Source organism: Lepidochelys kempii, chromosome 3 (genome assembly GCF_965140285.1).
Source record: "Lepidochelys kempii isolate rLepKem1 chromosome 3, rLepKem1.hap1, whole genome shotgun sequence".
In the NCBI taxonomy this organism is placed as follows: Eukaryota; Metazoa; Chordata; order Testudines; family Cheloniidae; genus Lepidochelys; species Lepidochelys kempii.
Window position 1 is genome coordinate 32,560,418 of NC_136382.1, and position 23,969 is coordinate 32,584,386.

Consider the following 23,969-nt stretch of genomic DNA (forward strand, 5'->3'; position numbering starts at 1 on the left):
GAAAAATGCAGTTTCTTGAAATCCATATGGAAATCATGCAACGTACTATTTATAAAAAACTGAAACACTTACTCTCCTAGACTTCGGTCACAAAAGGTAAATGCATTTTAGGAGGGAAAAAAAAATCGGTTACAGGATAAGAAATTACATTGTAATGAACAAGACTGAACAACAGTTTGTTGTACAGTAAGTTATTATCAAAACGGACTGGTTTTCCAGTTCTTAATGTTTTTCAAATAATTATATCACTTTTAATATTCTACAGGAAAGTGGGCATGTCTATGCATAACACAAATTTGCAAAATAAAAGAATCATGCATTGTGAAATTAGCAGAACATTTTGTTTTAAAGCTATTTTTACACGTGTACTTTTAAACCTGACAAAATACTTAACAACACAGTCCCAAAAAATCTGTATTGGTATCACTGCCTTATTATTACTAAGCACATACAAGTTTGTATTACTTTTTTTCAGTTTGTAACAATGTGCTCCATCACATGCTCTGGGCACATTAATACAAATACTAACAAGCACAAAAAGACACAAACTCAGAGAAACCACCTCCCGAATAGCACTGAAACTCAACCTGGCTCAGGCCATCTTCCTCAAGCAACAGCCTGAGTTAAAACTGAAGTCTTTTCAATTCGTAGTAAAGGGCAAAAGTCTCTGATCAAGAGGAGAAGCAAATTCCAGAGCCCAGGTACTCTGTCTCCACTAACGGACTACTTGCCCTCAGCTCCCCAGAACTTAAATCTGAGGACTGTTAGCAAGACTCTTCCAGTAGGTCACAAATATCAGGCTAATATAGGGACCCAAACCATGTAGAATTTTATACATGCAGGTCGACATCTGAAATTGCACCTGGAAACAAACCTGTCTATGGAACACAGGTATAATGGGCACCACGCAAGTAGAACAGACACCACATAGTAAAGGAAGCAGGTACATTACACATTAGCTGAGGTTTTCAAAGTGGTCTTAAAGAACAGCACAATGCATAGCACACATAGTGGTGGATTTGGAAGTAAAAATGGCTATGCTTGACTCATGAGGAAGGCCTTTCAGACAGATGTTGAAAAAAAGCATTCAACTACTACAGCCACGTTGGAGCCCGGCCATAGTGCAAGGATCCAGAAGGACCTCAGAACAAAAGGCAGACATAGCCCCTTCAAAGAGTTAATAAATATCTTTCTTGTTTGGACTGAGCTTCAGTGAACTCTTAGCCAAGAGAGTTCTACCTTGGCCAAGGGTGGAAAGTAGAGTTACCCAGCCCATCTGTGTCTAATGAAAAAGAAGCTTACATCTATGAGACACTACAGTGTCATAAAGTGTCTTACCTTTTTCACCAATGGCAGCCTCAGATATACTTTAAATGAGAGATGATTGCATAAAACTGTAGAACCCCAAATTGGAAAGCCCTCTAGAGAAATGAGAAACTGCCCAAAACTTCTTTCTTCGAGCTCTCCAAGGAGCTGAGCAATACAAACAACACCATCTACCCTTGCATATCAGTAGTATCTCACAGACAACAGTATCCAAGACTGCTGAATGGTTTATAAGCATGACTCATAGATTCTAAGGCCAAAAGGGACCATTTTGATCATCTAGTCCGACTTCCTGCATAACACAGGCCATACAACTTCCCCAAATCAATTCCTGTTTTAACTAGAGCATATCTTTTCGGAAAATGTCCAATCTTGATTTTAAAAATTGCCAGTGATGGAACATCTACTACAATCTTTGGCAAACTGTTCCAATGATTAATTAATAGTCATTCAGCCATGACTAGAACCAGAAGCAGCACAGCATCTGTACTAAGCCCAAATGTAAAGCCAGATTGAAAGAGGTCAAGGAAGATACTAGTTATTTCACAACAACCTCCTCAATAATCTCTCCCCAAAAGAGAAGCTGAGACAGGCAAAAGTGCTATACTTGTCATTTTATTTATGGACCCTGTGACAGATAGGGTAATTTTCTGCATATCCTTGGGAGACATTATTGAATTAAGTTTAAGTATCCTTGGGGTCCATTGTTTTAAATGAATGGTTTATGTATGATCGTGTTGTATTCCATGGGGAAGGGCTGCTACAGCTCCTTCAGGAACTAAAAACAGTAGGTGCTGATTAAGGCAAATCAGCCAGGTTGTACGCACTCTCCTGGGTGCGCTTGCATACACTAGTTCAAACTGAATCCTCCAGAGACCAACAGACAAAAGAAAGAACTCTGGGATAAATAGGTGGAGTTTAAATGGATTTAGGGCCTCCTTTCTGATCCAGCAAATGTACAAGACTGTCCAGCCAAGGGAGCCTCAATTCTTCAGGGACGACACCTTCCAGAGCCTGGAACTGGGGTGATCTTTGCTCAGCTTTTTAGCATATGTGTAGGTTCCTTTATTGTTTTTAATTTTCTCTGTAATGTTTTCACTTAAAGAAGGAATGTGCTTGCTTAGAAAGAGCTGCATGGTAACTTATAATTGGGGGCAATTACGCCTGGCATACTAAAGTACAGACACTGGCCTGCTTAGGCAGTCTGGCTTGCAGGGAATATCACAGTGCAGGGAGGGAGGTGTGCAGCCTGGAAAAACCTTGGTCAGGAGGGGGAGAGACCCAGGTCTCTGCCCATGAGAGGTGATGGCTGAGGAGCCAGGAGCCTACAGTGGGTGCCTTTGGTAGACCATGGAGAGGGGACACAGGTGCAGTTGCCCTGAACTGTGACAGATCCAACAACTATTTGAAAGAAGAAAAGGCCACTTTGTCTAAACAAGGGAAAGCAATGATGATCTCAGCCAGTGGTAAACAGGCTGACCAGATAGCAAGTGTGAAAAATGAGGACAGAGGGTGGGGGGGTAATAGGAGCCTACATAAGAAAAAGCCCCAAATATCGGGACTGTCCCTATAAAATCGGGACATCTGGTCATCCTAGTGGTAAACCCAATATTCCAGGATAGATTATAATCAGAGGCATGGGTCCAAACCATAGGTTGCAGGCTGAAGCTCCCTCAATATGTTTAGAGCCTAACTGAGAAATCCTGGTTGAAACTCAGAGGACTGAATTTGTACTAATCATATGAATAATTTAATTGATTGAATAGTTTAAGTGACTCAACATACTGACATCTTTGAGAGGTGAGGTAATGCAGCAGAACTTCCAGCTCCATTGTTACTGTTGTAGATGAGGCATTTGGGGGGTTGGATTTATGTTAGTTAAAAATAATCTTACTGGTATTTGAGACTACATTTACCAGATAAGCTCTTTACTGCCTGGGTCTTATTGATATCAAAGTACTTTCGTTCCCAGTTTGAGAAAGAACTACTTATCTACAGTTCACGGCACTGCCCAAACTACTCAAGCATTTTACAATACTAGAAAGAGACAAGAAGGGAAGTCCTTTTGCAAAAACCCTCACTAAAAGTCTGCAAGGATTCCTTCCTTTAAAAAAAGATGTCAGAAGCACTTAACATCAGCATCAAGACAAAGATAATAACTTAACCAAAGACAAAGAATAGATTTATATTGCTGGTATAAATAATTGTTTGTACTTCAAATATTAACATTAAATTAGAATTGTATTTACAATGGGTATTTCAAAGTTAAATCACCTTATATGCTCACCTCTTTCTGCTCAACCTGTAGTGCTGATTTTAAAATATCTCTAAGCTGTATTAGTTGTTTCCTTTCCTCATCCTGTGCTTGTTTAATCTAGAATACAGATGCAGACACAACAGAGGTTAAAAGTTAATGTGTTACTATTTATATTAACACAGTTCTTTACGGCTTGTTACTTAACTGGTTCAGATTTCCTGACAAATGATCAACAAAATACAAAAGAGAAATGATAAGTTCCTTTACCCATATGCCTACAAAAAACTTGACAACAATTTGGCTGCTGGTGTGCTGAAACCACTGCCTACCATGCTGTCTCACACTGTCTCATTGTTTACTTGTACTCCCCTGTGTGTCTGTCTCCATCTACTTTTGTCTTGTACTTAGACTGTAACTTCTTTGTGACAGAGACTGTCTTTTTGTTCTATGTTCGTACTGTACCTACCACAATATGGTCCTGGTCCGTGACTAGCACATCTACACACTACAGCAATACAAACAACAACAATAGTTTTATAATCTACTCAAAGCTCTACTCAATAAGTCTGAATCAAAAAGATTAGATTTCTTTAATAAACACAAAATTTGAAGACGCAATATAGCAGACTGCTACTTACTGTGTGAAGATCAGTTGAGAGTGTTTCAATTGAAGGCTTCAGACTTTCAACTGCTTTCAGTCCATCCTGGAAGAAACTTAAAAAAAAAAAATTATTTTTTTTTCAGAAAGGAAATAGTATTGTTGGAATTAATTTCAAATGCTCAAGCTATTTTATTCTTTTCTGTTAAAAACGCTTTACTGAAGAAAGAGACACAGTAGAAGCTGGTAAATGTATATACACACAGACTCCATATACACAGAGGTGATAGCCATGCAACAAATTATGAAAATGCAACAAATTGCAAGACCACAAGATACATTAATTTCATGCACTTTCGACCAATTCACCTATCTGCCCACTAATCCATCTTCTTGCAAACTCATTCTAACATTCCAGCTCTCTGAACAGCTTAATAAAAAACCTGACATCAATTTAAAAGCAACCTGCTCAAAAAGTTTTCCTTTTTCTCACTAAAAATATGCAGTCTCTTCCCTGGCACCCCACTGCCCACACACCCCAGTTTTAGAACACTGATGGTTCTTCTGCATATAAAAACATCATGACTTTTAAAGTCCAATGTCTCAGGATCTAATGGGAGCTTTCCATAAAAAGGAAGATTCCTCAGCTTCTCAAAGGGACCCGCGCAATCACTTATGGCCAAGCATTTGATAACTATGTTTGGCCTGAATATGCAGGTGCGTAGATAATTCAAATAACTATGATCGTGTTCCCTTATCCTATCTATTCCAGTACTTTTTAAATTAAATAAAAACATTCTTAACATTTTCAACATTTTCATGATTAAAAAATACAGCAAACACACACAGTTTGTTTACGTTAAATATTACTCTGCAGTGTTTGCAACTCAAATATAGCAGCATTGCGAACCACATGGGAAAATAATTATTTTCATTGCCCAAGCTCAATGAAATGCATAAAATAGATGAATGATAAAGATTATCAACAATGAAAGTGATTTTTTGAGTATTACTAGTAGTACAGCAAAGAAAATTTACTTTTATACAACCTGATGGTATTCTTTTAAGATGGATGTTTATGGATCTAAACAGGTTGATAATGTCATTCACACTTCAGAATAATGAGTTTATTGCTATATTATCAATCTGTCAAAACAAATAGAGTAAAACAAGTCCCAGTATCCTGCAGTCTAATGAAGGCTTCTGCGTTTCTCATTATTGAAGTTCTCCATTCAGCTAGAAATAAAGTAAAGCCATTCTCTAAACACACTTTTATGCTATTGCTTACCCAATGTATTTTTAGAGAGAACAGAACTGACTTTGCTCATTGATAAATACACTCAGAAAGATTTCAAAGCCAGCAGGCCAATCTGTCTCGCTCCGTTCCATGGACGAAAAGAAAAGGAGTACTTGTGGCACCTTAGAGACTAACCAATTTATTTGAGCATGAGCTTTCGTGACCTACAGTGATTGGATGTGAGCTTATGCTCAAATAAATTTGTTAGTCTCTAAGGTGCCACAAGTACTCCTTTTCTTTTTGCGAATACAGAATAACACAGCTGCTACTCTGAAACCTGTCATTATGCAAGGCACTGAATTTAGCCATATGGAGTGGAAATCTATCAACTTCATGAAAAAACTCGTACAGATACAGACAGACATCTTCTTCCTTTCCAAATGCAAACAGATGGACATCATACCGAAAGGACTGAAGGTAAAAAATCCATTACAATCTACATACCACACAGACTATGCTGACAGCTTGTGCCACAGCTCTCAAAGAAACTGCGGAACCACCTGATCAACATCCTCCACAGCAAACAGGGAAAGATTAAGAATGAGCTCTCAAAAATGGATACTCTCATAAAAAACCAACCTTCCACACAAACTTCCTCGTGGCTGGACTTTACAAAAACTAGACAAGCCATTTACAACACACACTTTGCTTCTCTACAAAAGAAAAAGGACACCAAACTATCTAAACTACGACATGCCACAAGGGGCCACAACACCAGTTCCCTTAATCCACCCAGCAATATTGTTAATCTATCCAACTATACTCTTAGCCCAGCAGAAGAATCTGTCCTATCTCGGGGCCTCTCCTTCTGCCCCTCCACCCCCACGAACATGATACAGTTCTGTGGTGACCTAGAATCCTATTTTCGACGTCTCCAACTCAAGGAATATTTCCAACACACCTCTAAACAACATACTAACCCACAGAGACCTTCCTACCAACACTACAAAAAGAATGATTCTGGGTGGACTCCTCCTGAAGGTTGAAACAACAGACTGGACTTCTACATAGAGTGCTTCCACCGACGTGCACGGGCTGAAATTGTGGAAAAGCAGCATCACTTGCCCCATAACCTCAGCTGTGCAGAACACAATGCCATCCACAGCCTCAGAAACAACTCTGACATCATAATTAAAAAGGCTGACAAAGAAGGTGCTGTCATCATCATGAATAGGTCGGAATATGAACAAGAGGCTGCTCGGCAGCTCTCCAACACCACTTTCTACAAGCCATTACCCTCTAATCCCACAGAGGGTTACCAAAAGAAACTACACCATTTGCTCAAAAAACTCCCTGAAAAAGCACAAGATCAAATCCACACAGACACACCCCTGGAACCCCGATCTGGGGTATTCTGTCTGCTACCCAAGATCCATAAACCTGGAAATCCTGGACGCCCCATCATCTCAGGCATTGGCACCCTGACAGCAGGATTGTCTGGCTATGCAGATTCCCTCCTCAGGCCCTACGCTACCAGCACTCCCAGCTATCTTCGAGACACCACTGACTTCCTGAGGAAACTACAATCCATCGGTGATCTTCTTAAAAACACCATCTTGGCCACTATGGATGTAGAAGCTCTCTACACCAACATTCCACACAAAGATGGACTACAAGCCATCAGGAACAGTATCCCCGATAATATCACGGCAAACCTGGTGGCTGAACTTTGTGACTTTGTCCTCACCCATAACTATTTCACATTTGGAGACAATGTATACCTTCAAATCAGCGGCACTGCTATGGGTACCCGCATGGCCCCACAATATGCCAACATTTTTATGTCTGACTTAGAACAACGCTTCCTCAGCTCTCGTCCCCTAATTACCCTACTCTGCTTGCGCTACATTGATGACATCTTCATCATCTAGATCCATGGAAAAGAAGCCCTTGAGGAATTCCACCATGATTTCAACAATTTCCATCCCACCATCAACCTCAGCCTGGACCAGTCCACACAGGAGATCCACTTCCTGGACACTATGGTGCTAAGGAATGCATCTGATGAAGCGAGCTGTAGCTCACGAAAGCTTAAGCTCAAATAAATTTGTTAGTCTCTAAGGTGCCACAAGTACTCCTTTTCTTTTTGCGAATATAGACTAACACGGCTGCTACTGTGAAACCTTCCCTGGACAGATTACTAAATACGACAAATGATCGTGTGGTGATTACGTGGTGCAGATGACAACATGCCACAGTATTAGCTCAATCTAACACCTCATTTCATATTAAGTAATATAGCAACAAACGAGCAACTGATCTATTAGAGCAAATCAGTATGTCAAAAGCCCGCAGTGAAATGTGTTCAGCTGAGTCTTAGATCTATTTTAAAGACAGAAAAATATTTTTGGAAACATTATTGCCGCTACCAGTTTCCATGAAAATGCAAAATATTGTAACTATAGAATCTTTTGAAACAAAGAAACATAGAACTTACTTGCACTGTGCATGAAAATACTTGATCAGATTCTGAAGCAAGTCAACTCCTTTTTTAATCTTGATTTCATTGACTTTCAGAAGGTACTGTTAAAACAGTAGTTAACAGAAGTAAAAATAATGAAATATCAATTACTTTTTCATATTTTGTGATTTATAGGAATGGTAATTTTAATATTATTTTCAATTATATTTCAACAAGCTTTAACAACCACAGCAGATTTCGAAAAGTTGAAAAAACTCTGACCATGTGGAAGAGACACCTCAGGGCATCAACCAAACCTCAAACAACTGGTATCAATGCCAAGTCTTGATATCCAGTTAGGATACATGTCTGTAGTTAACTCAAATCCTTGCCCTTTAACTCCTGAGGCCTACTAAAAGAGGATCACAAGAAGCATGAGGGAGGCCTAGAGTGCCTTCAGGAAATCATCCTGTAACCAAACAGTGGCAACTAGATTCGCATTCACAGTCAAGCCAGCCATGGTGCAAGCCCAAGACAGATGTATCTGGCAATAAACATGTTCGAATGCCAGAAGGGATTTTCAGTATTGCCAACCCCAATCACAACTCATGAAATCGGGGGCAAGGGGGAACGCGGTTTTTGGTCCGTCTTCTGATTTTTGCATTCCCCTGTCCAGCTGCAGAGAGAGAGAGAGAGTGTGTGTGTGTGTGACAATTTCAGCATTGCCAACTCTCACAAAGTTATAGTGAGCATGGTGATGTTGGAGCCTGTGGGAGGAGCACTTACTAGAGACTCAACCAAAATCAGGGCCCATTGTGCTGGGCAGAATACAAACATATAATAAGAGATGTCCCCTGCCCTGAAGAGCTTACAGTTTAGTGCAAAGGATGGTGGTGAGTCTGATGTGGAAGCTGAAACTATGACTCCCTAAAGCAGGGGTTCTCAAACAGGGGTTCAGGACCCCTCAGGGGGTCCCAAAGTTATTACATGGGGGGTCGTGACCTGTCAGCCTCCACTTCAAATCCTGCTTTGCCACTAGCATTTATAATGGTGTTAAATATATAAAAAAAAATTTAAATTTATTGTGGGGGGGAGGGTCACACTCAGAGGCTTGCTATGTGAAAGGGATCACTGGTACAAAAGTTTAAGAACCACTGCCCTAAAGTCACCTCATGGAGGGGCCACCAAACATCCATTAAATGAAAATAACTTTTAATCTCTGCTAAGTAGGGAAGGATTTAAACTGGTGACCTACAGGTGAAAGGTTCTATCACATTAACAATACCCCAGGGCAAGCTTATTGGAAAGATACATTTAACTAATCAAATTCTAACTTTCTGAAGGCAGGGTCTTCCACTCTCTGGACACAAAGGCAAAATCTCCCACACTTTGCTTACAAACACACTAAGTCTGTAGTACCTATTCTTAACTGGACAATTCTCATTAACCAAATACAAATAAAAATGCAATAGTAAAATGAATATTCAAAAGTGAATTTAGATGTTGTGCTAGTATGTTTTGTAACATAAAATCATTCTAGTGATTATTCCAGGATCCTTATGTTAAAATTAATATATATGTATTTTTCCTCAACCCCCACGTTATCAGCATGGTTTGACACCATAGCCTTTAAATCCATCTCAGCTACAGGATTAACTAGTAGGGGAAAGCACACTGTTTTCCTTTATATCGATCAGCTCCTCCAGGGAAGCACAACATATACTTTGACAGTGGGTACACAAGTGTTTGAGAGAAAACAGAAAAACACTGGTCACCATCAGAATTCTTGGTTTCTATTCCTGGCTCTGGGAGCAGATTGTGGTCTAGTGGTTACAGACAGCATAGCCAAATATAAAAATAACCCTGTTTGGGTCATCTGTGGGGGTGAAACACAGGATCTTTGGATGTTAAAACATGAGCTACCTCTTGAGCTAAAGAATCACAAGTGAAATCCTGGCCCCACTGAAGTCAAGATCCTAGATCTCTTAACATGAAAATAGTAGGAACATAGGACTAGTAGGGACTGCCTGAGTCACTGAACCCAATCCTCTCCGACCACAGGCAACCCCATTCGTAAACGTATCAGTAGTAGTCATAAATCTTTATGTGTAATCTAGGAGCTATAGTATAACACAGATCTACACGGTTAAACACAAACACCTAAACTGACATGTTCCTTCTGAAAGTGTGTGGCAGAGGGGATGACAAATCTCTATTATAGCAGAATGCTACGTTCTATTCCTAGCTCTGACTGAAGTGACCTTTTGCAAGCTCTTAGTTATCTTCTCTGAGAAACCGGCAAATGATAGTTATTCCCACAAGTTATGAAACCTTGACTCAAAATAAGGGTTAAGAAGGGCACAGAAATATCAACTGCATTCAGTGGACGAGCTAGGACCAAAAACTCATGGTCTCTGGGCTTGCAATTTAATGCACCTTCCTGTAAGCCGTAAGAAATTTTAGGAAGGGGAAGGGGTTATCTCTTTCATTTTGCTTCTCCAAAATCATGTGACGGCTGCAGCTTTTCAAATCATCATGAGCTTCTGTAAAGTAGGGGTCAAATTAGGTCACCCATAATAAATTTGTGAGAACTGGCAATGCTGAACGTTTTACAACCACACAGAGCACTTCTTCTAACAGCTGAGCTGCTTCTTCTCTCTCTTTTTTTTTTTTTTTTTTTTAAGAAAACACCACAGACTGGGAAGAAAGGAACTCAAGAGAAGCAAGAGATGCACACACACAAAATGCAGTACTTCACTTCAGAAAATAAATAAGGATTTTATTGCTCAGCGAAGAAAACAAGCTACAATAAGGGCTGCAGAAATTCTGTAGGAATTTTTGAAGTATCACTAAAATTCAACTGAAATACCAAAATTGGAGAATATGTTTTATCTTGCAAAATGAAAGCTTCAAAGTGGTATAGGTTTATTTAATTTATTTCTTCTTCCTTAACTATTCAAGATCATGAACAATGGAACATTTTTGTCTGCAGGATATGGTTATGGAATATATTTAATCCTTTCTGTATAACTGAATACTCAAGCACAGCCTTCAGTGGTTCATTTTATTGTGCTCGTTCAAATGAAGCACTGAACGAATGAAAGCATCCAACCAGCTTCATACAAAATATGTTCAGCTTTTTTGATGTGAAGAGATTCAACAAAGCTCAAAAGCCCCAAGCTTGACCTCATCTACACTATCCTTTTTTCGTAAATTTTTCCTTGTTGTAGCAACACCAGGAACATTATCCTATACAGCAGGTTCTTATGCTGTGCTCATCTTCACAGTATTTGAGCCTCTTCTACACAGAACTGGTGAGAGCCTGAGGAAAGTAGCAAATTTTTCAAGTGGGATTTTCAAAATTGTCCAGAGGATTTGGACACCCATTTCCCTTTTTAAATGAATGGAGGTCCAAATCCCTTTGCCAGCTATGAAAAACTCAGTCTGAGGATATGTCTACACTGGAAAGTTTTTGAGCCACAAGTTATATCACTTTTATTAAAATGCTGGAATTAAACTGCTGTTACACGTCAACACAAGCAGCCTTGTGACGCTGGATCGCATCCACATTAGCACTTCTTGCAAGGGTAAAGACAGCAGTGCATTGTGGTAGCTATACCACTGTGCAACTGGCTGCAGGCTGCTTTGGGAAGGGTTTGCAATGCCTCATGGGACAGGCACAGCATCACATGATGCAGGTTTCCCAATCCCATTGTTCCATGGACATCCTAACTACATTGCCAGCTGCTTTTCAACTGAAGTGGTGGATAGAGGGGAGAGTGTGTGTGACAGGGTGTGTGTGTATATGGAGGGGGAGAGAATGTGTGTTTTGGGGGACAGAGAGTATGTCAGCATGCCATCTTTTAAGTTCAGACAGCAGCAGGAAGCAACCAGTTCTGAGGCAGGGGGAGGGAGAAACCCCGAAATCAGCCCCCACCTCCCTCCCTGGGCTCTCCGCACAGCACTCTCTCTCACACACATACACATACACACACACACACACACACGCGCGCCTCTGCCTCGGTGTTCAGCAGCAAGAGCATTCCACAATAATGGTTTCCTTTGTTTTCCCGGAGCAGATCAGCAAAGCACGCAATGGCTGTCAGAAACGGTGCTTTGAAAGGGGAGGTGCGCACATCTCCAGGGCAGCCAAGTTCCAAACAATGAGCTGAGTGATCACTTGAGGCATTATGGGACAGCTCCAGAGGCCAATTACAGCACAGAAAGTAATCAAGTGTCTACACTGGCAACAGAGCCCTGGCGCCTCTGCACAAATAGCCTTACGTCAAGGTGGCTTTTTTGCAGTGCAGCAACGGAGGAGTTTCTGCGCCCAAAGTGGCTTGGCCGTGCATACATGTCTGCAGTTTGAGCGCAAAAAGCTGCTTTACTATGCAGAAATTTGCCACAAGCCCTTAGACTTTGTGTAGGAATACAGGGCTTTTCTAATGAATCACCACAGGCTCAGGTATTAAAACCTTACGTTAGCAATTCAGTGCAGTGGCTACTGAGTTACACCAGCATGTGAAATCAATTAGCTCCAACCAACACTAGAATCTCGAGCATCGGTGGCCAAACTGTGGCTCACAAGCCGCATGCAGTTCTTTTACAGTTAAAGTGTGGCTCGCAGAGTCCCCCATGTCCCCTCCTTCTCCACCTACCAGACTGGGGGAGGGGGAGCTCAGGACCTCTGCCTTACAGCAGGTTGGTGAGATAGGGGCTTCTGACTAGTGGGGAAGGGAGTCTCAGAACTTCAGACCCACGAGGCACACCTGCCAGGGCTTATGGCTTCAGTAGGAGTAGTGCTGAAGCCCCAAGCCGCGGCTGAAGCGGCAAGCCCCGGCAGATGCCTCGCGTGGGGCAGAAGCCTCGAGCCATGGCTGGTGCGCCCAGGCTCTCAAACTTCTGAAGATTGTCATATGCAGCTCGGAGGGTCGGTTTTGGCCACCCCGATCTAGAGTGTCTCAATAGAAGAGGCTCAGTTTTCTAAGCAGGTCTTAAAAAGTCTGGCTCCCTGTAACATGAAACTAAAAAGGTTTAATATCCTGAGTCCAATAATAAACTTCAAGTTTCCTTTGAATGCAACAGTTGTCATAACACAGAAACCATCTTTTCTCAAATTCCCTTTTTAAGAATAGGAGTACTTGTGGCACCTTAGAGACTAACCAATTTATTTAAGCATAAGCTTTCGTGAGCTACAGCTCACTTCATCGGATGCACACTGTGGAAAGTGTAGAAGATCTTTTTATACACACAAAGCATGAAAACATACCTCCCCCAACCCCACTCTCCTGCTGTTAATAGCTTATCTAAAGTGATCACTCTCCTTACAATGTGTATGATAATCAAGTTGGGCCATTTCCAGCACAAATCCAGGGTTTAACAAGAACGTCGGGGGGGGGGGGGGGGGGGGGGGGGCGGAGGAGGAAAAAACAAGGGGAAATAGGTTACCTTGCATAAAGACTTAGCCACTCCCAGTCTCTATTCAAGCCTAAGTTAATTGTATCCAATTTGCAAATGAATTCCAATTCAACAGTCTCACGCTGGAGTCTGGTTTTGAAGCTTTTTTGTTGTAATATCGCAACTTTAATGTCTGTAATCGCGTGACCAGAGAGATTGAAGTGTTCTCCGACTGGTTTATGAATGTTGTAATTCTTGACATCTGATTTGTGTCCATTTATTCTTTTACGTAGAGACTGTCCAGTTTGACCAATGTACATGGCAGAGGGGCATTGCTGGCACATGATGGCATATATCACATTGGTGGATGTGCAGGTGAACGAGCCTCTGATAGTGTGGCTGATATTATTAGGCCCTGTGATGGAGTCCCCTGAATAGATTTGTGGGCACAGTTGGCAACGGGCTTTGTTGCAAGGATAGGTTCCTGGGTTAGTGGTTCTGTTGTGTGGTATGTGGTTGCTGGTGAGTCTTCGCTTCAGGTTGAGGGGCTGTCTGTAGGCAAGGACTGGCCTGTCTCCCAAGATTTGTGAGAGTGTTGGGCCATCTTTCAGAATAGGTTGTAGATCCTTAATAATGCGTTGGAGAGGTTTTAGTTGGGGGCTGAAGGTGACGGCTAGTGGCCTTCTGTTATTTTCTTTGTTAGGCCTGTCCTCTAGTAGGTGACTTCTGGGAACTCTTCTGGCTCTATCAATGTGTATACCTTCAAATCAGCAGCACTGCTATGGGTACCCGCATGGCCCCACAGTATGCCAACATTTTTATGGCTGACTTAGAACAACGCTTCCTCAGCTCTCGTCCCCTAACGCCCCTACTCTACTTGCGCTATATTGATGATATCTTCATCATCTGGACCCATGGAAAAGAAGCCCTTGAGGAATTCCACCATGATTTCAACAATTTCCATCCCACCATCAACCTCAGCCTGGTCCAGTCCACACAAGAGATTCACTTCCTGGACACTACAGTGCTAATAAACGATGGTCACATAAACACCACCCTATACCAGAAACCTACTAACCGCTATTCCTACCTACATGCCTCCAGCTTTCACCCTGACCACACCACACGATCCATCGTTTACAGCCAAGCTCTGCGATACAACCGCATTTGCTCCAACCCCTCAGACAGAGACAAACACCTACAGGATCTCTATCAAGCATTCTTACAACTACAATACCCACCTGCGGAAGTGAAGAAACAGATTGATAGAGCCAGAAGAGTTCCCAGAAGTCACCTACTACAGGACAGGCCTAACAAAGAAAATAACAGAAGGCCACTAGCCGTCACCTTCAGCCCCCAACTAAAACCTCTCCAACGCATTATTAAGGATCTACAACCTATCCTGAAGGATGACCCAACGCTCTCACAAATCTTGTGAGAGAGGCCAGTCCTTGCCTACAGACAGCCCCCCAACCTGAAGCGAAGACTCACCAGCAACCACATACCACACAACAGAACCACTAATCCAGGAACCTATCCTTGCAACAAAGCCCGTTGCCAACTGTGCCCACATATCTATTCAGGGGACACCATCACAGGGCCTAATAACATCACCCACATTATCAGAGGCTCGTTCACCTGCACATCCACCAATGTGATATATGCCATCATGTGCCAGCAATGCCCCTCTGCCATGTACATTGGTCAAACTGGACAGTCTCTACATAAAAGAATAAATGGACACAAATCAGATGTCAAGAATTACAACATTCATAAACCAGTCAGAGAACACTTCAATCTCTCTGGTCACGCGATTACAGACATTAAAGTTGCGATATTACAACAAAAAAGCTTCAAAACCAGACTCCAGCGTGAGACTGTTGAATTGGAATTCATTTGCAAATTGGATACAATTAACTTAGGCTTGAATAGAGACTGGGAGTGGCTAAGTCTTTATGCAAGGTAACCTATTTCCCCTTGTTTTTTCCTCCTCCGCCCCCCCCCCCCCCGACGTTCTTGTTAAACCCTGGATGTTAAACCCTGGATTTGTGCTGGAAATGGCCCAACTTGATTATCATACACATTGTAAGGAGAGTGATCACTTTAGATAAGCTATTAACAGCAGGAGAGTGGGGTGGGAGGAGGTATTTTTTCATGCTTTGTGTGTATAAAAAGATCTTCTACACTTTCCACAGTGTGCATCCGATGAAGTGAGCTGTAGCTCACGAAAGCTTATGCTTAAATAAATTGGTTAGTCTCTAAGATGTCACAAGTACTCCTTTTCTTTTTGCGAATACAGACTAACACGGCTGTTACTCTGAAACCTTTTTAAGAATATTAATGGAACAATTGTATTCTGTGTTAAATCTTACCTCACACATCTGAAGCTGGAAGAATCGTCTTTCTTTCTCCATCTCTTCTGCAATTTCAGCTCCACTTATTTCTGTACGGATCATTCCATGTAGCTTAGCATGCTCCTTTTTCTCTTTCTCTATTTTCGTACTATGTGGGAAAGAAAAGCTAAATCAAGTACACTACATGGACCCTTGTAGTTCTGCAAGTTTTAGATTATTTCCAATTTCTATTTCATTTGAAATTTGATGGTGACCAAGAAACAGCCAATGACTTGCTGTGATAGAAGTCTAATGCAACTGCACTACCATGAGTGACTGACACAGGAACTCAAAAAGAGTGGTAGGAAGATACAGTGTTATCTCATTGAGAGAAAAGACACATTTGTGATTCAAATTAATGCTGAATCCCAACTGACTAATCTTGGTTAACAGAGCTTAATTATGTCACTAGATTTTCAAAGCTTCCCCTGTCATCATGGCTTCCTTTCTGTGTGTAGGGTTCCCAAAGCCCAAAGCACAGCTGCCATCTCTTCTGCTGCTGAGCCAGCTGGCACTGGGGTCGCGGCCAGCTGGCTGTGTTGCAAATTTTAAAGTCTGCTAAACCAGGTGCCTTGATCCTCTGAAGGTTTCTACCAGTTTTCTGAAACCTATGTGTAATATGGGTTCTACTATATTGGAGCAAGAATTATAGTATTTTCTCATGACATGGTTTTAAGATTACTCTAAATGGAGAACCTGAATTTAGTGTAAAATGACTTGCATATATTTAGAATTTCCAGTCATCAATAAGCTCTGTACTTGCATCTTCTCTCAAGAGAATGATTAAGTGTCTCATCCTGAGCCCCAAGCAGCCAGGGGATATACCAGAATTAATCTTTCCATCAACCTTGCAACTGAGAAATGTTCTGGAACACAAACATTTAATCCCCACTACACCCTCATTGGTAAATCAAATAAAACAAATTCCTTGCAATTTTTCAGTATCCCTGGACATATCCAGCTAGCATTTGCAGACTTTCAGCCTATGACGTTTTCCATGAATGAAGGGATATCCTAAGAAAAACTCCTCCCTCTTTCACAGAGATTCATAGATTTCAAGGTCAGAAGGTATCATTGTAAAATATAACGGCACAGCAATTTTTACTCCTCCCACTGCAACCACATTTGAATGCATGACTTCTAGCTTCAGAAGGGGGAGCCATTCCCCTAAGCCACCAGGCCATCTAACCTCTCCAGGGGATATACATCCTACACAATCGTTTACATGAATCAAAAGCTAACTCCAGAACTTTTCTGGAGCCAGACAGAGCCTTGATGCTAAATGCATAGGTGAAAAGCTCCATGAAATTTCAAGGAGACAAAAGCACACAGGTCAAGGTCATGAATAGGAATGATCCCATACAGGCATCAGGGGAAGAAATCAGAGGGGTGCCAAGGAAAAGTCTGCATTCCTGTCCCATTATGGCTACATAGCAGTAACAGAGCTTATCTCTAGGCCCAGTGCTTTTAAGCTTTTTGTGGATGATCCTTTATATGTTCAGAGTAAACACCAGGACCAGATGATGTGGAAGTAAACCAACAAAATGAAAAAAGAAAAGGAGGACTTGTGGCACCTTAGAGACTAACAAATTTATTTGAGCATAAGCTTTCGTGAGCTACAGCTCATGTGAGCTTGTGCTCAAATAAATTTGTTAGTCTCTAAGGTGCCACAAGTCCTCCTTTTCTTTTTGCGGATACAGACTAACATGGCTGCTACTCTGCAACAAAATGAAGACTCCATTATTTTAAGTGCTAAAAATATCAGCATCACAAATGGTGACGGCCTATGTTAATAAGAAAAAGCGAGTAATATCAGCAATGGTACAAATAGATCTACCCAAAGAAACCTGATGCCAGGCACAAAGGATTAACCAGGCACCAGTTATGAAAAACAAGGGGAAAGGATTGATGCAAAGAATTTACAGAAAATAGTGAAATTAGCTCTCCTTTCTTTTTTGGCACTGTAGGCAGAGTAGCCTGTGCATACGCAAGCTCCTGCCAACCAGGGAAACTAGATGGGTGGGTTTCAGAACTTCAAACATGAGAGAAAGTACCCAAAAAATGTTTTTAAATCTCTCAATTTCAACAGTAGCCCATGGGAAATAATGAGAGAACTGAATTAACTGAAATGTGATCAGGTCTACATCAACAACTACTGGCATCTGGTTTGCTCACACAGCACAAAACTTGAACCTAGATTTTCCAAGAAGATCAATTGTGTGAAACTATCCAGTCAATGAAGCAGTTACATTTTAGAAAGAAATACAAGGGTAATAACCCCCAAAACACAACAGAAAAATTGTTTAATGCCATAACAAAATATTTTGTAGTTCATTCTAGCTTATCAGGTGGAAGCAGGGGAAACATTACACAAACAAAAAACCCAAACTTTACACACACTGTCACAATCAACTGACCACAACAAAAAGAGGCAGGTGTTTGCACAGCTACCATGCTTGCACCAGTGGTGAGCTGGAGCTGGTTCGCTGGAACTGGTTGTTACATTTAGAAGCCCGGGACAACTGGTTCTAAAAGGACTTCTAAATTTAACAACCGGCCAAAAGTGGCACCTTAGGCGCCGACTCCATGGATGCTCTGGGGCTGGAGCACCCACGGGGAAAATTTGGTGGGTGCAGCTCCCTGCCCTGCTCCAGCTCACCTTCACCCCGGAGTTACGTCTGCCCCGCTCTGCTTCTCCGCCCCCGCCCGGTTTCCCACGAATCTGTCCGCGTGGGAAGCCTGGGAGGGCTGAGAAGCAAGCAGCAGCTTCACACTCAGGCCCAAGGAGGCGGAGTGGAGGTGAGCTGGGGCGGAGTGGCACGAGGAGGGCCGCCCACGCCGCAGTAGGTAACCGGGCAGGGTGCGGGCGTACAGGGGAACTGTTCCCTGCCCCAGCTCACCTCTGCCTCCCTGGGCCTGAGTGCAAAGCCGCCGCTTGCTTCTCAGCCCCCCCAGGCTTCCCACGCGAACAGCTGATTCGCGGGAAGCCGGTGGGAGGTGGTGGTGGGGGAGAAGCAAAGCAGGGTGGTGCTTTCAGGGGCGGGGGCAGAGCGGAGGGGAGGGGAGCTGGGGCCGGGGGCAGGGCGGGGAGCTGCCGGTGGGTGCTCTGCAGCCACCAAATTTTCCCCGTGGGTGCTCCAGCCCCGGAGCACCCACGGAGTCGGCACCTAAGGCGCCACTTTTGATGTGATTAATGGGGGGTGCAGCCGCTCCCCCTGCTACCCACCTGCTACGCTACCCCGCCCCAGGAGCCAGAGGGACCTGCCAGATGCTTTCTGGGAGCCGCCCCAGGTAAGTACCGCCAGGACTCCCCACCTTGCCCCCCAGCAGGTCCCTCTGGCTCTTGGGGCGGGGCAGGGTGGGCACCCACTACGGTGGCCCACGAGACCCTCCTGTCCGGATCCGGGGGAAGTCAGGAGACAGGGGAGGGGGGTGGCCACGACCCCCTCGTGGGGTAAGAAGGGAACCGGTTGTTAAGATTTTGGCAGCTCATCACTGCTTGCATCCTCTGCACATGCAGACATTTACACTTAGTTTAAAATCAACACACTGCAACCCATTCAGGGAGCAGCGGGGTAAGACTAATCTAAAATGAGAGCAGATCTGTGTAGCAAACAAGAAAAGAACCACTCTGTGTGAAAGGGCAAGATGAAGGCCTATAATGAAAAAGTAGCTATGTAGATATGTCTTATCCAGTTTTCACAGTATGTCACTATTTTTGCATTTGTTTTCCTAGCTTCAGACTCAAAGTTATATAATTAGATAAGCTTTTCAAGAGTATTAGAAGTCCTGGTTATTTTGCCTTTTAGAACTCAAATATGAGACGCAGCAGGTCACTACTTAAAGGCTTTTACATAAAAAAATCACTATTTCAAAGGAGTGAATTGTTCCTTCATTCTGACACTGACGTGGATATGAATTTATGAAAAACTAGAGGAGATAAGCTATTGCAACAAAAATGGACATCAATTCTAACCTCTAAAGACCACATTTTAAAAGGTAGATTATTTTTGTAATAGAGTTGAAGATACACCATCACTTGTATTTAAAGGCTATTTCCTTTTATAAAACTCATGTTATACCTTTCCATCACTGACAGGTTCCCATCAATTCAGTCTCACATTTCAGTCTGACTCTCCAACATATCCTCTTGTATGACTTGCTCTCTAATTAAAAGTTCAAAACGTTTCTTCCTCTCCTTGTATTGTCTATCACTATTGACACCACCACTATCCAAACCCACAATCTAGAAGTCATCTTCAGCCTGTCCTTCTCTTGTCCTGCACAAATAAGTGGTCATGTCCAAATCTTTCCCCTTCTTCCTCCATAATATTCAAAGACCTATGCAGTGGTATTTCCCATTTTAGGAACAGAGAATCTCGCTCAAAATGGAAGAAATGTTTTAAGTGTGACCACTGTACAATTCTGGAAACAGAAACCTTTAACTAACCTTTTACCGTAACTGTTGTTCTTCAGGATGCGTTACACATGTTCCTCTGTAGCTGCACGTGTGCCCAGTTGTCAGATTTTTCTCTCAGTGGTACCCGACGGAGCAACCCAAGTGCCCTCTGCTACCCCAAGCTACTACATGCAGGTGTAAATGGCAGAGCTGGCCCTAGAACCCATCAGTTCCTTCCTACTGGACACACTCCAGTAGAGAGGGGAAGGATGACGGATCATGAAATGAACATGCGCAACACAGCTAGAAGAACAACAATCATGGGAAAAGATTAGTAACCTTTTCTTTGAGTGATGGCACATGTCCATTCCACTGTAGGTCTCACAAGCAGTACAAACTGGAGGTTGGCTTGGAGTCTACTTGAATAGGGAACAGAGGATTACTCATCCAAACCAGGCATCATCTCTGAATTGCTGAGAGATGGCATAATGAGAGGCAAATGTATGGCATAATGACCAGGTTGCCACCTTGTAAATGTCCAAGATGGGAGAGGCCACAGAAGCTACCTGAGACCTGTTTGACTGTGCCAAGACTCTTCTCCAGGGTGTCACATCTGTCAGCTGGTAGCATAATCAAAAACAAGTGGATATCCACGAAGAGACTGTTTGGGTGGACGCTGGACAGCCTTTCATTCTGTCTGCAATTGCGATGAACAGTTCCACCAAAGACCTTAATGGTAAGTCTGGTTCAGATAAAAAGCCACAGCTCTTCTACCACCTAGAGTGTAGAGCTTTTCCTCATCTTTATGGGCATGAGGCTTTGGAAAGAAGATCAGTAAATAGATTGCTTGGTTAATGTGAAAACTGGAAACCTCTTCAGTAAGAAACTTCAGGTGAGGGCAAAAGTAAAACTTTCTCTCTATAGAAGACCATACAGGGAGATTATGATACTAGAGCTCGCAATTCCCCACTCTCCTGGCTGAGGTAATGGCAACTAAATAGCCACTTTCATTGAAAGGCATAGCAGAGAACCTGTCACCAGTGGCTCAAAGGGAGGACCCATCAGCTTTGCTAAACCTAGATTCAAGTTCCACACAGAGACAGGGTCCTGTACCTGTGGATATAATCTGTCCAGACCTTTCAAAAATCAGACACACATAGGATGCGAGAAGAGTGAGCAGTTGTCAACACAAGGATGGAAAGCCAACACAGCCACCAGGTGTACTTTGATGGAATTAATAGTTAACCATTGTTGTTTCAGGAACAAGAGATTGTTCAATATATGCTGGATAACAGTCCGGGCCATGGAAATGTCTTTTTGCTAGGAGCAGATGGAGAATCTATTTCATTTAATCAGGTAAATACCCCTCGTCAAAGGCTTTCTACTATTCAGAAGCACTTCCTGTGCTCCCTTAAAAATAAACCACTTCCAACTACATCAGCCATGAAGCATCCAGACAATCAGGTGAAGGGCCTTCAGGTTGGGATATAGAAGGTGGCCATGGTCCTGAGAGACTATGTCTGTTTCGAGCAGGAGTGACAGTGGAGATCTGATCAATAAGGCTACTGAAGCTGAAAATCAGTACTGATGGGGCCATGCTGGAGCTATGAGTATAAGGTGAGCCTGGTCTTGTTTGATTTTGAGCAGGAGCAGAAACAGAGGGGAGGCATACAGCAGGCCATTTGATCATGGTAATAGGAGGACATTTGTCAAAGAACCCAGGCTAGGGAACAAAACTGATGACACGTTCTGTTGGCCTCTTGCTTCTGTGGGAGTTCCCCAGAGCTGGAAAATTTATCTGGAAATATCTGGACAAAGGGATCACTTATGGTGAATGATAAACCTGCTTAGGTGACCTGCCAGAACATTCTGCATCCCTGAAAGGTGGATCCAAGTGGGGATGTGGAAATCACCAAGGAGAATTGCTTCTTGGCACAACTGCATTGATCGGGCTTCTCATTGCTTATTCACATAAAACCTGGCTGCTCTTTTGTCTGTTAGCACCAACAAATTCTTTTGCTCAGTGTGTGGAAGAAACACTATACAAGCCAAATGGACGGCTCACAATTTCCTTACATTTATATGTAGCTTTAGATCCTAGGCAGACCAAAGAGCTTGTGCCAGCAGGACACTCAAGTGATTTCCCCCCAATCTAGTTCCAGTGCATCTGTAACGAAGGTGAGCATCTGTTTTGGAGCAGCAAAGTGAAGTCCAACACAAACACTGGAGGGTTGTGTCCATGAGTCCAGACAGGACAAAACCTGATTTGGTACTTGGACCACCATGTCCCTATGATGGAACATTGGTGAATACACCAATACTAACCAACCTTGTAACTTTCTGAAGTGCAGTCTGGCATACTGCACTAGGTAAGTACATGCTGTCTTGTGTCCTAGACGCTTTAGGGAGTTCTGTTCTGTAGTGCCACAATGTGCCTTTAAGTCTAGAGCAATGGCATACAATGTTTGAAATTGCAAACATAGCTGGAAGCTTGTGCCAGCAGGACACAAAGGCCTTCCGAAAATCCAGGACTACTCCAATAAATTGGAATTTCTGTACAGGTGACAGGATTGACTTCTCTGGAGAATGGCTGTGCTGGACAGACCTGAGACCAGGACCAGCTTCTCACCAGCCAGTCATCTAGGCAAGTGAACATGTGAACTCTTAACCTCCGTAGGAACACTGCTACCACCACCAAACTCTTTGTGAACATAAGGGGCTACAGAAAAGGCAAAGAGCAGCACTAAACATTATCACAGAATCACTGGACTGGAAGGGACCTAGAGAGGTCATCTAAGTATTATCTAGATCAGTGCTTCTCAAGCTATCTGATGTGAGGGACTGGCAATTTTTTTTTTCCAGTGTGTGCGCAGACTGGCAGCCAATGGCTCACGGACCGGCACCAGTCCGTGGATCACCACTTTGAGTAGCACTGATCTAGACCATTCCTGACAGGTGTTTGTCTAACTTACTCTACCAGAGCAGTTACCCCGCTCCTAAGCGGCAAGCCCAGGCTGATTGGGGAAGCAGCCACAGCTGGGCCACGCCCCAATTAGGCCACAGCTGGCCCTAATGAAAGAGCTATGAGCCAGGAGCTAGTCACTCTCCCTCCAGCTTCAGAGGGAGATGGACCTAGCTGCCTAGGAGCTGAGGGTGCAGGCAACAGAGCAGAGCAGAGCAGAGCAGAGCAGGGCTGAGGAGCTCCAGCCTGGCAACTCCCCAGGCTGCAGGCCTTGTGCAAGGCCAAACCAGGTACTGGGGTTGCAGAGGCTGCAGTCCAGAGGGTAGGCAAAGGCAGCAGGTCCAAACCCCCTTTGGCCAATGATGAAGGGCTTTTATGCTGCAGTCTGCCCCAGTGAGTGGGGTCTAGATGGTGACTGGCAGTAGCCATAGACTGAGGTGAGGTGGGGATAGAGGGTTGGGGCTTCCCCTGGGTGGGGAGAGCCAGAGAGAGGGTGTACTGCTGGGGGAAGCACCCAAGATGAAGGGGCACCGGGAGGGACACGGGGGCCTGAGGCAAGTGGGACACTGGCCTGCAGAGGGCACTCCGGAGGCTGGAGAGCTAATTCCCAGGACTACCAGCAGGAGGCATCGCACTGGTGAGTCCCACCTCGCTACACTTACTCTTAAAAAATCTCTAATGATGGAGATTCCACAACCTCCCTAGGCAATTTATTCCCGTGCTTAACCACCCTAACAGTTAAGTCCAATCTACACCTCCCTTGATGCAATTTAAGCCCATTCCTTCTTGTCCTATCCTCCAGTGATTAACAAAAACAATTCTTCTCCCCCTTCCTTTTAACAACCTTTTTTGTACTTGAAAACTTATCAAGTACATAAAATGAAGTAGGTGTAGATTGGACATTATGAAAAACTTCTTAACAGTCAGGGTGGCTCTATC

At 43.2% G+C, this 23,969-nt stretch overlaps 1 protein-coding gene across 3 annotated transcripts in view; it reads right to left on the minus strand.

The window, feature by feature from the left end:
• The window catches only part of ASAP2 (ArfGAP with SH3 domain, ankyrin repeat and PH domain 2), a 168,186-nt gene that overhangs the window by 74,789 nt on the left and 69,428 nt on the right, over positions 1-23,969 (minus strand). For all 3 annotated transcript variants that reach the window (XM_073336056.2, XM_073336057.2, XM_073336058.1), the window contains 4 exons: positions 15,649-15,778; positions 7,916-8,001; positions 4,222-4,297; positions 3,614-3,700 (listed from right to left, as the gene is read on the minus strand). In XM_073336056.2, the coding sequence (XP_073192157.1) occupies positions 3,614-3,700; positions 4,222-4,297; positions 7,916-8,001; positions 15,649-15,778 (379 nt within the window). The remainder of the gene's footprint in view (positions 1-3,613; positions 3,701-4,221; positions 4,298-7,915; positions 8,002-15,648; positions 15,779-23,969) is intronic.